Source organism: Protopterus annectens, chromosome 4.part1, assembly GCF_019279795.1.
Source record: "Protopterus annectens isolate FY-2018-M chromosome 4.part1, PAN1.0, whole genome shotgun sequence".
Lineage (NCBI taxonomy): Eukaryota > Metazoa > Chordata > Ceratodontiformes > Protopteridae > Protopterus > Protopterus annectens.
In genome coordinates this window covers 995,145,032-995,164,524 of record NC_056734.1, presented here as the reverse complement: position 1 = coordinate 995,164,524, position 19,493 = coordinate 995,145,032, and the positions used below count along the sequence as shown (strand labels likewise).

Sequence of the window (19,493 nt, the reverse complement as noted above, 5' to 3'; positions counted from 1 at the left end):
ATAAACAACCAATGGAGCCAGACACTTGATGAAGACCCTTGGAGCAGCAGAGAGTCCAAAGGGCAAGGTCGAGAAATGAAAATGTAAGGAACCAATAGCAAAGCGCAACTATTTCTTGTAGTTGGACCTTACAGGGATGTGAAGGTAGGCATCTTTTACGCCCAAGGTGGCTAGAAATCTGAGAGGAATCAGTAAAGAAAAAGGGTCTGAAGAGTAAGCATACGAAAGGTAGGTACCTGTAAGAAAAAATTGAGGTGTAAGAGATCCAGGATAGGTTTTCCAAGGTCTATCCTTCTTGGGAACTAGGAAGAATCCTGAATAGAATCTCTTTCCTTGTTCTGCCAGAGGAACCGGTTGTATGGTTCCTTGTGAAAGGAGGCTGTCTATGACTGGCTGGAAAAGGGGAAGTTGATCTTTGGGAGGCTGGGGAATCCCTCTGGGAGAAGGGGAAATGATCCAGGTCATAAAGTCATAAAGTAACCCTTTTCTATAATGGAAAGGACCCGCCTGTCTGACGTAATGTTTTGCCTAACTGGAAGACAGTGAGACAGCCTTAGAGACAGAGGAATGGAGTCTTGGGGGGGGGGGCAGTGAATGCAGGTAGTCACAGGCTACCTGCCCTGTCCTAAAAGGAAGGTTTCTGGGCAGGAGTTTGAGCAGGCTTAGAAGGGGTCTGCTGTTTCCTAGTGCCTTTTCTTGCCCTAGCATGGGAAGCTGGGGCAGTGCGTTTCCTAATGAACTGGGTCTTTGAGAGATAGTTCCTGTGATATTTGGGTATAGGGGAGCTAAAAAAGTGTTTTAAATCCTGCAGTTCCTTCCCTTTTAGCTGAAGGACCTTAAATAGTTCATCCACGTTAGACCCAAAAAGGGCAGAGTTATCCTGGAGTGCATCCAGTAATTTGGCCCTAATATCATCGGGTAAGGGTTGTAGCCTTAACCATGAGTATCTTCTAAAAACTGAAGCTGAGGCTGCAGATCGAGCAGAGGCTTCTGCAGCATCATAGCTGCATCTCACTGAATGTCTAGAAACTTGGGAAGACAGGGAAATGAGACTGGAAATTTGAGCTCTCGAAGGTGAGTCAGGAAGATCAGCTAAAAGCTTGGTGGCCTGGGTCAAAAGAGCCAAGGCATATTTGGACATATGTATCTTGTAATTTACTGCCCTAAAGGCCAGGGTAGCACAAGTATATACCTTCTTACCAAGGAGCTACATAGCCCTACTGTTCTTGTCTGTGTGAAGGACAGAGGTAGAGGGAAGTAGTTTGGATGGCTTGTCTGCTGAAACAGACAGTGGCAGGTTCAGCAACAGATCATTTTATCAAAAATTCTACACCTTTAGGGACTTTGTAAAAACCTGTCAGGCCTTCTAGGGGCAGGTGGTTGTGAATCAGGATTAACGGAGGCAGCATTAAAAGCATCCAAGGAAGCCGGTAACACTGGAGGATTTGCTTTCCATCTGCAGAAGCTCATAGCATCTTTTTTGTACCTCTGACATTTCAAGAAGACTCCCACTGAAAATGTTATCTCATTTTAGAAATGGTCTCCCCAAAGTTGAGGTCCTCTCCTGAGGTGTCAGCCTCAGCAGATGCTGGGGAAGCATACTAAAGAGGAGACTGCATCCGAGAGACATGGGAGAGAGAATCTTCTGAAGAGGAGTCTGAGGAGTTCTCAGCTTTAGTTTGGACAATTTCCTCAGCCTGAGGCCTGGGACTGATAGGAAGAGGACTGGCCTGTGGGGAAACAGGCATGGCAGGCCTTAGGGCCATAAAGGCATTAAATAGGTTCTGTGAAAGTCTGTCAATCAGGTTGGCTTTCAGCAGGAGGGGAGAGATGTTTTTTTTCTGAGTTTCTTTTCAAGTGAAGGCCTAGAAAGCGTAGGCCCTAAGGAAGGCCTAGTCTTGAAGGGAGGCCTAGATTCTGTTTGCTGGGAAGCAGAAGAAAGGCCTGTCTGGGCAGCCGTAAGAAGCTGAGGTTCCCCCTCGTCGGCAGGCAACGTCTGCAAGCCTTCTCCAGACGTGCCTTCTGCCCTGAGCTCTGCAGCCTCCCGAGTGGTACTCGCTATACCTGTTCTGGCAGACTCCAAACGTTCTTCCACGTGAACATCAGCTACAGGAGGGGCATCAGGTGAAGGAGGGGCAGCAGCAAGTTCAGGCCTGGAAACCTTGGCTTTCTTTTAGGGTGGTTCTATGGACTGACCGGATGACCCTTATATCCCTAATGCTAAAAGTTTAAGAAGCTGATTCTCTAAGTAAATGTTCAAGACATGCAAATGACTGTGGATTGTCTTAGGGACGAAGGTCTGACAGATCGCGTAGAGAGGGATGCTCATGAGTAGAGCCTAGACAGAAAAGGTAGAGTTCGTGGGTGTCCTTATGGGGGATCTGATGACCGCACCTGCACTTTCCCTTCCTGGATGATATGCAACCTAAACAGACATGCAGTGACCAAAAGGAATCAGAAATAGCCCCAACAGGGTACTTATCTTAGAAACTTGAAGGTCCAGTGGTGAAGATGGTACAAAGCACTGATGTTCAACTGGCGGCAGAGAAGTTCTGAGGAAAGGTACGTGCAGACATCACTTTTATGGCCCACGCTCCCTAGGCCAAGTTCAGACGTCCACGTACTTAGCAGTGACTACAACCTTTTGTAAACTGGCTGGACGTTTGGGTAGCAAGCAGAGGATACCCCAAGAGTTTGGAATACTGCAACATGAGAATAGAAGGACATCTTGCAGTCACCTGATTTGATCAGCATCCAAAGCGTTTTGCTCAGTTTAGCAACAGAGATTTTGGCATCTTGAAATTTAGATTTATTTTTGCAGGTAATGAGTGTTTTTTTTATTACAGAGTCTGTTTATACTCTGGTAGTATCATAGGGGTTTATTTATGAATTTTGCATTGTATTTATTTCTTAAGGTGGGGAAAGATCCATCTATTCATAACAATTTGCCAGCAGTGGGATCATCAAGAAGGGTTTTTGAATTTAGCCAGGCCATCATTCAGTTTTAGTCATTAGCCTTCACATATTCAATGAATAAAGAGGTACTGAAAGATGTTTCAAGCTTCAGCCTTATAGAGACTGCCACTGACATATTGTCTGATTTGACCAGGGAGGAAGTTAGAGTAGATGAGGGGCACAGCTATCCCATACTGTCAAGAACCAAGTCCAGGATTTTATCAGCTCTGGTTAGGGTTTGGACTAACTGGTCCAGGGTGTCTGTATTCACAAATTCAGAAATCTCTCAGCATAGATGTCTGAGGATGTACAAGTCTCCCAGTTTATGTAGGGGTAGTTGGAAGTCTCCCAGAAGAATGGTGTTTGGCTGAATACAAAGGGACTCCATACTAGTTAGGAAGAAGGTATGGGCCAAGAGGAACAGAGGAGGTTCTACATTTAGCTATGATATAAGGGTTATTTTTAAATAGCAAGTGGGACATGTTGGAAGTTCCAGGTTTTTACCTTATCTATCGAGTCTGGAGATTAATAATTTTTTTTTTGTTTTTTTTTTTTTTTAAGAATATGGAGACACCACCTTTAGTGCCACTGCCTAATGTGGTGGGACTGAACTTAAGACAGGCACTGAAACCCTGAACTGATGGAATGCTTTCAATGGTCTTGATCGAGGTCCCTGTGATGCCGCATGTATAAATGTTTTCTACAGTAAGGAGTGCTTGGACGGAGTGGAGTTTTTTGTTAAGGCTCCTGCTATCCACATTCTGCTTAATCATGCAGAAGGTTTAGAAGATTGACATGGTCTAAAAAAGACACAGTGTGGGATAGACAAGGGTTTAGATAATATACAAAATCACTGGGGGGGTGCAGGTCATCTTTGGCAATGCAGATGGGACTGTCTACCATCTCTTTCCAGGCTGATATATACTGTAGAAAACACAGAATCCCTCAGCACTGAATAAAGCAACCAGCTTTTCTGTTACTTGATATATACTGTGCCTGGTTTATATTATCTTGTCGAAACATGTCTTCAGCGAACATGTCTTCATCAACAAGTAAACAGCGAACTCTGTAATTGCCGAATGGCCAAATCAGCGACTTTTTTCCCAGGGGAAAAAAGCGCTTGGTTGTCATCTGGGATTTGCCCTTTTCCCCACTGTAGTGCGATCTTGGATGTGGTATATTTAGTTAAGGAGGGTATGGGGGGCAAAGCCCCCCACTATGTAGGATTGGAACATTTGTTTTTGTTTATTAGGCCAACCCCCCCCCCCCCCAGGGAAAAAAGTCACTGATTTGGCCGTTTAGTGATTACAGAGTTCGCTGTTTACTTGTCGATGAAGATGTGTTCGCAGAACACGTCTTTTGACAAGATAATATAGATCCACTGTACCCCCCTCCCCCTTTGAATGACACCAGATAATTTTTGGCAACACCTTTGCCATTCTTTTAGCCATTATAGACAAACACTTTATTTACTTATTTATTTAACGTTTGTTTACTAGGAAAGTCCAACTGTGAAAGAGACCTGGGGAAAAATACTCCAGATGCATATCTTTGGTATGTGGGAGGAAACTGGAAGCTTACTCTGTTAAATGCTTTCTCTGCATCAAGATCTACCAACAGCAGTATTTCTTAAATTCTGCTGTCCTCTGGATCATGGCTGCTCTATTAATGTTGTCAAATGTTTGCCTCCCCTCCACAAAAACACACTGATCCATATTTATCATTTTGGCAACACCTTTGCCATTCTTTTAGCCATTATAGACAAACACTTTAACATTTGTTTAACAGGAAAGTCCGATGGGACAGTGCTTATTTTCAGTGGAGGACCAGAGAGAAATGCTCCAGATGCATGTCTTTGGAATATGGGAGGAAAATGGAGCACCCAGACGACACCCACATGAATCAAAATTCCACTTGAGAAACAGTAACCAAACTAACTTTATTACAAATAGTCCGTAGATATGTACAATGTTAACCTAGGTTTCGTCCTCCCACAAAGATTTCTTCAGAACAATTGAACACATCCAGTGCAACAATTTAAACACCCACCCATCCTACCTTTAATCCAATAAAATCACATTCCCATTCCATAAACACTTAGAGACAATACTTGAATACAGATTACCACATAAAAATACTACCATAAAATCACTGTTCTAATATTCAACAATTACATTGCAAAACTAATTAATACAAACCTAAATAAATTTGAAATATTAAAATATTGTAGATGTTAAAAATATTGTGAATGCTATAGGTATTGTATTATAAGGTGTTACAATTGGCAATTTCACTTGATAAAAATGCCATATACAACCAGGTGTATATATTTCATTGACGTAAAATATGTTTAGGTTTCAAAATTGGGGCAATGCTAATGGCATCATTAAAGCCCGGGAAATGGTGTGCATCTAACCTTAACTACCATGTTAATTTACTTATATCAAGATGCACATCCAATATTTTACCTTGGAGGTCTACTCTGATATGCTAAATGACACAGAATTTGAATCTGTGCTCCAGATATTCACAAATATGTCTAACTAAGGCGTTAGCCACCCTCGAATGTCGAATATCCAATTGGTGTTCATTAACTCGCTCTCTAAAACGCCTAGAAGTTTTTCCTACATAAAATGCAGGACAACAGTCACATTTAGCTATGTATACCACATTTTGGGTTTGACAATTAAAATGCCCACTTATAAAAATGGTGTTGGCATTAATCCTAATTTTGGGTCTTGTTTCTAATATAAACTTACAAGTTTTGCATCTGCCACATTTGAAATTCCCAAAAGGTCTACCAGTAATTACAGGTTTACCCCCTCAGACAGTTTTCCATAATTTCTTTAAATGCTCTGTCCTTTCTAAAAACTATTTTTGGACAGGCCCCCATCTTTTTGGCATGTCTTTGTCCAATTTCAAGATGTCCCAATTCTTTTGGACCATCTTGACTAACCACTCGGCCTCTAAATTGTAAGTCACCATAAAATACATCACTTCCCCCTTCTTGTCTCTAGAACTCAGGACATCTTGACAATACTTCTTGTTGCCCACACCTTTCAAAATGTAAAAGACCTTGTTTTCTTTTACGCATAATTTCATCTTTCACTTCTAGACATAAACCTTCCGGGTATCCCCTTCTAATGAACATCTCAATCATATATTCCAACTCCTGACAAAAATCCTGTTCAGTGTTTACCATCCTGGCAGCCCTCACCATCTGTCCCTTAACTATAGACCTTTTTTGATGGTGAGGGTGCTAACTACTGTAATCTAGATAAGAGTTGGAAAATGTAATTTTTCTGTAAATAGTACATTTCAAACATTTGGCTTCTTGATCTATTTTCAAACTAACATCTAAATATGTTATTGTATCAAAACTGTATTTGTAGGTACATTTCAAAAAGGCCACAGTGCGATTACTATATTGCAAAAATGCCATTTCATCAACACCCCCTGTCCACACAATAAATACATCATCCAAAAATCTAGTATATTGTTGGATGTAGGCCTGATAGGGGCTTGAAAACAAATTCTTGTTCCCAGTATGCCATAATGTAATTGGTATATACTGGGGCACAGGTGGCACCCATGGCCACCCTCTGTTTGTAATAATGCCCCTCAAAATACAAAAAATTATTAGTCAACACTGCTTCCATAAGGGCAATGAAAATGTTGACCTCATCCTGCTCGTATAAGCCAGTTTTCATTAACTGACATTCAAGCCATGTAAGCCCCTCCTTGTGTGGTATAACGGTAAATAAATTGCACACATCTACTGTGAGCAAAATAATATTTTCTGTAATATTAATATCATTCAATTTCTCTAAAAAGTTCCATGAATCTTTGGTTAAGCAGCTAAATTTGGTTAATTCGTTTTGTAAATGATGGTCCAAATATTGGCTAACAAAGCAAGTTTTACACCTTTTACCATCAACAATAGGTCTGAATTTCACATCATTCAGACCTTTAGGCAATTTAGGGATTCCAAATATGCTACTAACCACTGGATTTGGATGAACTAAAAAACTATACTCCACTTCTGTTACCTGACCCTGAAATAACATATCAATCAATAAATCTAATTTCATGTTAGCTATGTTAATTTCATTTATACTACTTTCCTCATAAAAATCATCTTCCAACATGCTTATCATGGCATAAATGTAGTCATTCTTACCTACAATCACTGCACCATTGCCCTTGTCTGGCTTCATAATGCGTATTTCGTTATTATTGACCAATTCATATAATACACTTGTCTCTTCCATGGACAAGTTAATACATTCATTTCTCCTATTAAGAGTTATTAAAATATGCCCTAATGTCGAATTCACAAGCCCTTTCAAAAATGGCAATCATATGGTTCATAGGAGGGTTGAATTTACATGGTTTGTGAAGCACTTTGCTATCATAACTTGACTTTTGATCAGCAAACCATAACCTCAAATTCATTTTCCAGGCAAATGTTTTTAAATCAATTAATTCAACTAAATCCCCCTTCCTTCCCAGGACAAAGGTGAACCCTTTGGATAATAAATCTGCATGCTCCTTAGTACAAACAATTTTAGAATAAATGTATACTTTATAGTCACCAACTTGGTTGCTAACTATCTCAGGATTTTTTAACACCTTCAACTGTTCGTTAACCTGAACATTCTTAACACCTTGCATAAATAAATCTCTAAAATACATAATATTCCCATGGCCATCAAAATGGTCACCCATTTTATTATTTTCAATGTCATTTTGAATAGTTAATATATTTTCCAATATTGGACTTTCATCACTACGACTACCAACACTTTTGTCATTTCCAACACTTACATCATTTTCAACTTCATTACTGGTGTTCAAAAACATACAATCAACATTAGTTTAATTTCCCATACCCTTGTTATTATAAGACCCACATCCATATGATGTTTCAACAGAATAAATGCTTAGGTTTAATACGTCACAATCAATAGTACCTTCCGGTTCAACATTCAAAATCACTTGCTCTGTATTAATCTCATGAAAACAATTCTGTATCAACTCCAAATCAAGCACATGATCATGCTCATAACTTAACATTTGTTGCTCACTCTTAAAATCACAATTGTTCAAAATTACCCCAGTGTCATAGTCTGTTGAATTAAAAGAACCCCCTCCAAAAACATTATAAGTCATAAGCACGCTAACCTTTTCGGATTGTTCAGAAACAATAGCCTGCTTCAAAATTGTAGAAGCATCGGTGGAAAAGCAAACCACTCTGTCAGATGTATTTAAGTCAGTAACATAAGAATTAGCTATACCCACCTCCATACAGCCTAAGCTGCATATACACTGTTGTAATGCTGGGTATAAATGCTCATCACTGTCAGCACTTACTTGAGTCAAATCACCATGGTTCAGACTTTCAGTTAACACCCTGAGTAAACACTGGCACCTTTCCGCGGGTAATTCCACTTCTTCAGTTGAGCTCCCTTTTGCTCGTATTGCTTGTCCTCCTCTCTTCTCCATGATAAATTTCCTTTTCCTTTTTAGCATAACCGCTCTGAACGCCTGGACTCCTCGTCTAAACCGATTACCGCTTGTCGTGGCTGACGGTGATTAGCTTCCTCCTCCATCATGATGTCATCTCGTTCTTCTCGCTCGTTGCCCCCTTCAATTAAACTGTTACGCTCACGTCGATTCCCTTTAGAGAATGGGTAAGCCTTATCACTGTCATATTCCACCGTATCCCTTTTGATTTTTCTTAGCTTTCTCTGAAAAATTACTTGACAATGCTCAGCACTGGCTATAGTATAGTTATAATTACTAAAAAAACTGTTCAAAAAGTAAATCTTTCAGCAGACAATCATTGTCATGCTCAAGCTCACGCATATATTCCTCAATCTTTTCATCATTGTATTTCACCATAAGCTTCATTAACATTATGCCACTGTGATCGAACAATTTATGCACTTCGTTTAACATATCAGAATTCAGTTCAACACCATTTGGGTATCTCCAGAGACGTAACCCTCGTGGTGCCAAGCCTAAATCAATGTTCTTCAATAAGTACCCGTTCTCTAGCTGGACTTTTTTTCATATTTAACAGTTTAGCTTCAAAATGCTTCAAACGTTCAACAAAGGTCATGACAACTGGTTCTTTACTTTTTACCTGAGCATTCAGGTCTGGAATTAAAGTTAAAAACATTGTTTTTCCACTTTGCACTATTGTTGCAAGTAACTGAACTCCTACTGTCACTGTTAGTATTAGCATTTAAATTCAAATCTGCACAAGTCACAGACTGTTGGGGAGCACTGGAACTCCCTGTAGACTGGGTGGGTTGAGTCAAGGGAACTCCCAAACTGCCGAAACCAAAATTAGTTGATTGTACCTGCTCCTGCTTCTCAGCCAAAGATTTAATTTGAGCAGTATGCTCCATAAGGTGCTGATCAATTTGTTGTAATAAGTCCATAATGTCAGAACTGGATTCCATGTCCCAAGCACTCACACAAACACGAAACAAACTTGAAAAAGGTCACAACCAAATCAAAATTCCACTTGAGAAACAGTAACCAAACTGACTTTATTACAAATAGTCCATAGATATGTACAATGTTAACCTAGGTTTTGTCCTCCCATGAGGACTTCTTCAGAACAATTGAACACATTCAGTGCAGCAATTTAAATACCCACCCATCCTACCTTTAATCCAATAAAATCACATTCCTATTCCTTAAACACAAAGAGACGATACTTAAATACAAATTACCACATAAAAATACTATCATAAAAATTACTGTTCTAATATTCAACAATTACATTGCAAAACTAATTAATACAAACCTAAATACATTTGAAATATTAAAATATTGTAGATGTTAAAAATATTGTGAATGTTATAGATACTGTATTGTAAGGTGTTGCAATTAGCAATTTCACTTGATAAAAATGCCATATACATCCAGGTGTATATATTTCATCTACCTAAAATATGTTTAAGTTTCAGACCGGGGCAATGCCAATGGCATCATTAATGCACGGGAAATGGTGTGCATTTAACCTTAACTGATATTTTAATTCACTTATATCAAGATGCACATCCAATATTTTACCTTGGGGGTCTACTCTAATATGCTGAATGACACAGAATTTAAATCTGTGCTCAGGATATTCACAATATGTCTAACTAAGGCATTCACCACCTTCGAATGTTGAATATCCAATTGGTGTTCTAAAACATATTTTAGGTAGATGAAATATACACACCTGGATGTATATGGCATTTTATCAAGTGAAATTGCCAATTGTAACACCGTACAACACAATACCTATATAACAGTCACAATATTTTTAACATATACAATATTTTAATATTTCAAATTTATTTAGGTTTGTATTAATTAGTTTTGCAATGTAATTGTTGAATATTAGAACAGTAATTTTTATGATAGTATTTTTATGTGGTAATTTGTATTTAAGTATTGTCTCTAAGTGTTTATGGAATGGGAATGTGATTTTATTAGATTAAAGGTAGGATGGGTGGGTATTTAAATTGCTGCACTGCATGTGTTCAATTGTTCTGAAGAAGTCCTTATGGGAGGACGAAACCTAGGTTAACATTGTACATATCTACGGACTATTTGTAATAAAGTCATTTGGTTACTCTTTCTCAAGTGGAATTTTGATTTGGTTGTGACCTCTTTCAAGTTTGACACCCACATGTATGCAGGGAGGACATGCAGACTTTGCACAAAAGGCACCACAGTCGAGAACTGAATCAGAGAACCTCTTGCTGTGAGGCAACAATGCTAACCATTGTACTGCGGTGCCCACTATAATCATGGTTTAAAACTGAAATGCATCTACATGAAAAGCTAGCTCTGATGGGTCTTTACCATCTTTAGGTATTACAGCTACCACAGCTTTTGTCTGTATGTTGGTGCTTCCCCTCCTTTTAAAATACTGTTAAACAAAACCTCCCAGAGCTTTATCTCTTTTTTCCCTCCTAGCTTCCAAACTTCCACCAAAATACCATCCATTCCTGGAAGCTTTCCTGCAAATTGTTTATACATCCCCATTTTTATCTCATCACCTACTATCCTTTTGAGTATTTTTTCTTGAATTCTCAATTTATCTGCTTTATGCAAATTTTCATAAAATTTCAGAAACATCTCTAGTCATTTTTCTTATTATACGCTCCTAGTTTGGCAACAACCCTACCTACTTTCTGTTGCCTGCGTCGCTGTGTCAAAAGTTTTTGCGCTCTGGAGATATCAAAAAATAGTTGTTTAACAGCAATCTGTCTAAACTCATGCATAATATCCAGGCACTCCCTTATTTTCTCATTAGCAATCACAATTGTGCCGCCTCTTATTCTGTGAAATACCCCTTTTTCTGTAAAAGTTTAAGTTTGTTAGTCTCTCTAAATAATTCCTGTTACTTCTTGTGTCTTTTCTTATTGCTTCTCTATTTTTAAACTCCACTTTCATTTTATCCCACTTATTAGCTATAACTTCTGGAGTTTTTTCTATCCACTAATAACTCCCAAATAATTTCCATTACTCTTTCTTTAAATTCCTCTCTTCTTATCGTGTAGGTAGTGAAGCACCAGTGTCTCATCTTTACTTAATTACCCTACATTTTATCTTAGTAATCACTGGCACATGATCTGAAATAGTTAGTGGATGTGTATCAAAGTTTTCAATTAAAGACACATGTTGTTGTGAAATTTAACTTCTGTTTAGTCTAGCCCGGTCATTGTACTCTTCAGAATGGGCAAATTCTGCTGAATTTACGTCTTCCATGCCAAACATTTTCATAAATTTCTTTAGAAATGTACCCTTTTTTTTGTTATATTTTTCCCTTCTAGGCCCCACAGATACATCCTCATTGTTGCAAATCAAATTCCAGTCCCTACCTATAAGTAATACTCCTTGCTGAAAGCAGATTATTTCTCCTACAATTTTTTAAGCTCCATAATAGCAATTTTAGGTGGAATATAGATGCACATCAGCGTAATTCCATTCCCTTCCCAGTAGCCCCTATCTACCACATATCTAGAAGTATCTTTCTCCCCACTTCTATCATTATTATAGCAAACAATATAAGCACTTCTATTTTCCTTTCTCCCTGACATTCTGCTGAGTATCCATCCTGAAATCATTTCTTTATGAAATTCACAAGTGCATTTCTTTCCAAATGCGTCTCCTGAAGCACTGCTATTTACTCTGTATTTCTAAATACAATTAGTCTCTCCTTTTTGTCTATACCAAAAAGCAGTATTTTTACTTCAAACTAAAAAAGTATAAAGTTTTAAAATTCCTGTGGTATGCAAAGTACAGCTTGATTCCCCTAACATCTATTTTTTTCTGTCATGGATGACTGCTGCATATTAGTGACAGTATTATGGGAGCTCACGGACGCTAGTGATAATTTCAGTGAATGATGAATTCCAAAAAAAGTTTGCTTCTTCCATTGTTTTCTTGTTTTCTACTGACATTTCAAAAAACAGATTTTTACATATGTATGGAGACAAATACATACTGGCAAACAACTGCAAGTTTTATTAAAACAAACAAAAACAAAAAAAACCTAGCAATTGTTTATCAAATAAAACATCAACGCATTAATGAATCTTTCCCAGAATGATGTCAGTACATCCAAGCAGTGCATACCGACTAAAAAAATGTTTCAGTGACACTTCCATGTACCGCAGAAATGTTAAAACTCCATTTTACATTAATTGAGCGATAGGAAACACAAAGATGTTCTGTGCTTCAAGGTAAGGTTTCTTTTTAAACAAGCAAAAAGCATTTGACATCATCTTTAAGTTATGCAAAATAGTGTGGTCACCTGAAAAGGCCAATTGCGTAATTCAAACCAGATCATAAATGTCACCCTCGGGAATGTGACCTTTTTTCTTTTTCTTTTTTATTTTTACTTATAAGTGAAACGAGACACATATTCATAGACAATAAAAATTAAACACGCTTTCATTCATGGTGACTGCAGTAAGAAAGCAAAAATGTTGGCAGTGAAGAATACTATATACAATGCATACAAGTTAGCCTCTGTGGTGGACATGCTTCTTTACTCCACCCATAGGATTCCAACACTTTTTAATGCTCTTCATAACTGTAACAAATGGACTGAAATATGTAAGCCATACAACCAAACATGCAAAAACAAATCTCTTCATCTGTTTTTGCATTTTGCATGAAACACATCAAGTGCTGATTCATTATTAGAGTACAAACAGTTGAAGATAGCATAAACCAACTTAAAATCTACCTGATTCCTTAACTTACCTCACTGTCCATGGGAATCTGTTTATGGGGACTCTGGGAATTCTTTAACTAGAAAGGAAAAATATAGACTGAAATATCTGAAGTTGAAAAGGTTAAATGTTATTTATCAAATACAGCAGCTAAGCATTTTCCTGAGAGATGTACCTTGTAAGAAAGCTTGCACAGCACTGCCTCTGGCCAAAGAAATATAAAGTAGCTAACAGTAACAGCACAAGAGTATTGTATCCCTTGGCTTCAATAAAATGTTGTTGCAAACTGTGCAAAAAGCAGAACCAAATTAAAATACATACATACCATCTGAAAAATAATGAAAATCTCCTCACTTTCAATAACCTTATTTACTGTACATATTTCAATGGAATGTTTGTCCGATCAACAAAAATTAAAAGTTTTAAAAGCAGTATATCCCTTGCTAAATGGCCTGGAATGCTTTTTTTGCCACTTTATGGGACAATAAACTCTTCCCTCCATCTCCTTATATGTGTAGGAGTCCCACAATGTTCTATCCTTGGCCCACTTTATTCACATTTTTTACCAATGACCTAAACTCCTCCGCAAATGCAGCCTCACACGTACAATATGCTGATGATACTTCCCTAAAATGCTCTGCCCCCACAACCAAGGAACTCCAAAAAAAAAAAACTAAGGCAGTCCTCCACAATTTTGAAAACTACCTAACAGTCCATCAACTTATACTTAATCCCAAAAAAAAACCAAGCTTATGGTCTTCTATAATAACTCTTATCTCTATTTCCTCCTCCAATGACACAAAAATAGAACTGGTTGAACATATAAAACTTATTGGTGTCACAACTGATAGTGGACTTAAGTTCGACAAACACCCTGCATAAACAATTAAAAAGGTTCATGTCAAACTACGTTCACTCTATAGGACTAAAATGTATCTTACTGACCATGCCAGACTCGCAACAGCCAGAACCCATCTACTATCTTCTCTCTTTACTGCTCACAAATATTTACCAATCTTTGCAAATCTGACCTAAATAATCTTGACTCGTTATATAACAAAATTGCCAAATTTGTCACTAATCAATCTCAAAGATCTCATCATTGCACTGCCCTTCTCCAACTGAATTGGTTAGAGCTGCCTCACCTTCTAACTCTGAATCAGATGCTAACTGCCCATACAATCTTATACAAACCTGAAAACTGCCCAGGCCTATCTGACCTTGTCCAACCCTACAGAAACCTAACATCTCTTAGGCCTGCTGATAGAGTATTGTTGAAAGTTAATAAAGCACAAAACTCTCACGGCGTTTCCTTCTAGTCTCATATCATTGCCAAACACTGGAAAACTCTACCTCAGCAAATTCTGTCCAACAATGATACACATTCACTTAAACATTCCCTAAAGGAATATTTCACCAAACATAGGGTTTGCTCCTGTTCTCCCCCAGGCCAACTACTTTAACCCCTTAATGTCTAACACCACCCATTCTCAATATGTCCTGGCTATTAGCAATTAAGACTTCTTACCCTCAGTTTGTGATAGTTTATCCTAAATTAAACAAAAAAATGTAGATATATATATATATATATACACACATACACACACACATATATATGTATATATATATATATATATATATATATATATATATATATATATATATATATATATATAGATATATATATATATATACATATATATATATATATATATATATATATATATATATATATATATATATATATATATATATATATACACACACATCATATATATATATATATATATATATATATATATATATATATATATATATGGTGCAGTGTTAAGAGGTACATGCATGGAAGAGCTGGGAATGAAGTGGGTAGATGTAGACCTATCACTTCTTTGCCCAGGCATACAGCAACCTACGGGAAGGAGTTAGGAGGAATGGAGAAGGGACCACCATGTGACTAGTACACTGGCCCATTCCTTAATGCCAGACTCTTACCTTCAGGGAGATAAAAATGGGGCGATCATACCTCAAAAGAGGAAGAAAAGTGCCAGAGGATGACTCTTGCTCAATATGGAGATGTATGGCTCTAGTCCTCTTGAGGGGCAATGAGTACACATGGCTGAGGGCGTCAATGGAAAAGATCTCGGGGGTACTAAAACAATACTGCATTAATTCTTCTTTTGACTTACTTATTTGTAAACGAGTATGCAAGTATTTTTCAGTGTGGAGGGGATGAGGTTAGGCACCCCTGCTGCTCTGAAAGATATGCCTGCACAGCAAACTTTGGGGCAAACTGCCAATCTGAGATACTACTGATCTAAGTTTAGGAATAACCCTGGTTTTCTAGTAGGCTTGCCTATGGAACAAACAAGTTTTTCTATAAATAAAAGGTAAATACTCACTGTATCAGCTGATCAATGAGAGGGCCTTCTGCAGTGATTAACTACTGGGATTTCCTCTTGTAGCATCCTTAGCTAAATATGCTTCAGAATTTTTTTGTTGCTCCTGCACTCCAGAGAATACGCCACTCTGGCTGGTACACACCTTGACATCATGAGTTGCGCTAGAAAGGTGGACACAGCCTTACTTACCCTCCCAAATCAACTAACACACAATTAAATACAAAATGAAACAGACAGAAAAAAATAATATAAAATGATATACTTATCTTACAGAAACTCCTTCCTCAGATGTGGATTGAGGAAAGCCCAGGAACAGAATGGAAATAAGTGCATACTGCTCAAGGCCTCCTTGAAGATTAACCAAGATGATGAATACAATTTTTTTTAATAAATGAATATTTTTAAGGCCTTCTGTAGTGGATAAATGTTGGAAAGAATCAAGTAATACAAATAATTGACACCTCATAGGAGGCCAAAGCAAAGACAAAAAAGTGAGGGCTCCAGTGGATCAAATCCTCAGCACCAAAGGTCTAAAGGAGACAACTTCTGAAATGACAGTCCAATCAATACTGCTTGGTGAAGGTATGAAGTAATAATAAAATGGCCACGGTGAAATTTTCACAATGCATTCATTTCTTGCAGCAAGCAATGGAAGAAATTGTGTTGAAGGAGTAGCCTCTAAGCATTTATTTAAAGACAAATGAGCCATCCGAAGCAAAGTTATAAATCCACTTTAACACTGTCTGCAAAACTATTACACCTTGTTTTTTAGACGGGCAAAGAAGGCAGCACAACAAATCATCAATTTTCCAAAGGTTATTGTCATTCTTCAGGTAAAACTGGAACCAGCACTGAACGGCCAAATAGCAGTGTGTATTCCTCCTGGATTCTCCATCAGAAAGACAACAAAAGATGACTGTCTAAAAGAACAGCTCTGACAACACTTTTAAAAGGAATCATTGGCCATTCCTAATAGGCACCTAATCCTCATGAAAGATCAAACAGTATTTTTTGCAGGTAAATGTTTACAGCTCAGACATCCAAGTAGTAATGCCCACCAAGAAAATAAAATTGAAAAGGTCTTAAAAAAACAGAAGTGCAGAGAAAGAGAAATAAGCTTGTTAATCATAAAGTTCAAGTCCCAAAAAGAAATGCTCTTCAAAAGTGAGTGAAAATGCAAACTAACTTTCAGGAAATACTTGAATACTAGAGTTGAGTTACAATTCTGCCCTCCATAAGGACATGATGCATGGATATGCCACATATTTGCAAACCCAGGTCAGCCACTGCCCACAAATAAGGGGGCTTCCCTGACTTGCTCTGGAATAACATCCTACACTGCCAAGGACCCAACAGAATGTAACCACAACAAGACAATGATGATGAGTTCTGGTCTTTACAGGTTCATAGGTGTTTTCTAGGCTAACAAACACAAAGTCCAAGCCTAGTCATGTATCCACAATCCAAGACAAGTTCTCACACCCTTGATAAGTGTAAGCAGGTGCTTGGGAGATGAACCCTTTTACGAGCAGAGGCCAAGGAAATAGACCATTTACCGGCTGCCTGTAGCTATTAGAAACATAGGTGCCAAACCAGGGATGAACTTTATGTTCCCCATTTAATTGCCCAAGTTACATTTGAATTGTGTTAGGAAAAACTCTGCTTCACATGGATGGGGATCCCGTTCCAGAGAAGGGGGTGGTCTCTGGGATACATACCTGTCTTTTCAGCAGGTCCTATTTATATCACAGGCAAGGTTTAAGTCTTTAGAACAGATAATTCTGGTACTGTTTGTTTTGTGGATATGCAGGAAGTCCATCAAAGTGAGGTCTGACAATGCCTTGTATACCAGGCATAGATCTCCCCTCTACAGCTTGTGGGAGACAGAATATGGGAGGTTTGCAAAGGATGTTACTTATACCATATACCACTTTAGTGGGAAACCTCTGTGAACATTCCAACTGCTTGATATGCCTGATTAGGTGTATACTAAAGGGGGCACTGTACTCAATGATAGGTCTGATGAATGCCAAATACAGTGGAACAATGACTTCCTTAGCCCTAGATGCTATACCTTTGTTGATAAGTTGCTCAACATAGGACTTCCTCACCTCTGTAGACATATGATGGTCAAAGGCTAGATTACTGTCTATGTGCATACCCAAGTCCCTGACTACTGGGTCACCCCTTAGGGGTGTGTTGTCAATATGATAGCTACCAGAGATGCATCACTTCCCAAAAAAATGCTATTATGCATTTCTTGGCATGTAGCTTTAGTCCATGGCTCTGACATCAGTTATTTGTCTGTGTCAGCCCTTCCTGAAGAACATCTGTGTCAATGGGCGATCCAATGACAGCTCCTAATTTGCAATCATCTGCAAATTTAGTCAGCCACTGGCCGCTGACATTGGCCTTGATTTCAGAGAAGTAAATGCCAAAAAGGAGCTGTCCAAGGACCGCTCCCCTGAGAGACTCCACTTGTGACTGGCCTATTTGTAGAAGTGGACTCTCAATTCTAACTTCTGGGTCCTGTCTGTGAGCCAGCTAGCTATCCACTGGGTGACATAAGAGTTTGTACCTAACCTCTTCAATTTTATCAGCAATGCCAGAGCATGGTACTGTTTCTTCCTTGAATGTCTCTTTGATGCAATGAATGGATGGAACAAAGGAAAGTTGTACAGGAGAAAAAAAAAACATCCACCCTCTTGCCCTACTCTGTACAGCAAAAGTTTGGAGGATGACATTCTTCTTAGTGGTAAAATTAACCTTTGGGGATGCTCCACTTATAGAAGATCTTGTGCACACAGGATTCCCTTATCCATGGCTCCAGGAAATTACTGAGGGAGCTTGTCAAAGCATTAATTTTGCTTGGGATGTGAATGCCTGTTGCAATGATGCTTTGGTCTTAGGACAATTGACAGGTCTGTATGTGTACTATTGCACAAGGGGTAAGATGAACTGTTGCCTAACTATAGCCTTTTGATCTCAAGCAGAAGAGCTGTGATCTAATTTCTCCCTCCACAGCTTTTATACCAAGGAAGAGTGCTTGTAGCTCCAGACTGATTTATGTAAAATCCCTGCTCCAGGGAGTTCATTTTTCCTGAACACAAGAGCAGCCAATAAGCTCCAGAAGATAAAAATGATAATAATGGCAGATTTGTAGTGCTAAGGGACTACTGGAAAGGGGAGGAGGACTACACTAACATGTATATCTACTTCACCTAAAACTGCTATAATGGAGCTTAAGAAAATTCTGGGAGGCAATCAGTTTTCAGCAAGGAATTTTACTTCTAGGTGGAGACTGGAATTTGACTTGCAGTGTGTTGCAAATCAAATTCCAGTCTCCACCTATAAGTAAAATTCCTTGCTGAAAACTGATGGTCTCCCAGAATTTTCTTCAGCTCCATTGTAGCAGTTTTAGGTGGAAAATAAATACATGCCACTGTAATCCTACTGAAGATGTGTGGGCTGCCATGGTGGTGCAGCGGTTAGCATTGCCACCTTACAGCAAGAGGTTCTCCGGTTCGATTCTTGGCTGGAGTGGCTTCTGTGTGTAGTCTGCATGTCCTCCCTGTGGTCGTGTGGGTTTCCTCCGGGTGCTCCGGTCTCCTCCCACATCCCAAACACATGCTGTAAATGGACTGGACATTTTAAATTGGCCCTAGGTGTGAATGTGTGCATGTGTGGGCCTTCTGTGGAAGGTTGGGCACCGGGCTGGCAACTCGACACCATAAAACTCCACTGCCAATCATGAGCGGACAGGTGATCCGCTGTGGCAATCCATAACCAGGAAAAGCTGAAAGAAGAAGTACTGAAGATGTGTCTGGGGGCCCAGAAGGGGAAACATAACAATGGAGGGTAACATTTTTGAAGAAATATATGAAAA

General features: G+C 38.7%; 1 protein-coding gene across 5 annotated transcripts in view; it reads right to left on the bottom strand.

Annotated features, from left to right (window-relative positions):
• LRCH3 (leucine rich repeats and calponin homology domain containing 3) overlaps positions 1 to 19,493 on the bottom strand; it is a 3,082,729-nt gene that overhangs the window by 932,190 nt on the left and 2,131,046 nt on the right. For 4 of the 5 annotated variants that reach the window (XM_044070695.1, XM_044070696.1, XM_044070698.1 and 1 more), the window contains one exon: positions 13,240 to 13,287. The exons of the other annotated variant lie outside the window; for it this stretch is intronic. In XM_044070695.1, the coding sequence (XP_043926630.1) occupies positions 13,240 to 13,287 (48 nt within the window). The remainder of the gene's footprint in view (positions 1 to 13,239; positions 13,288 to 19,493) is intronic. 5 annotated transcript variants of the gene reach the window in all.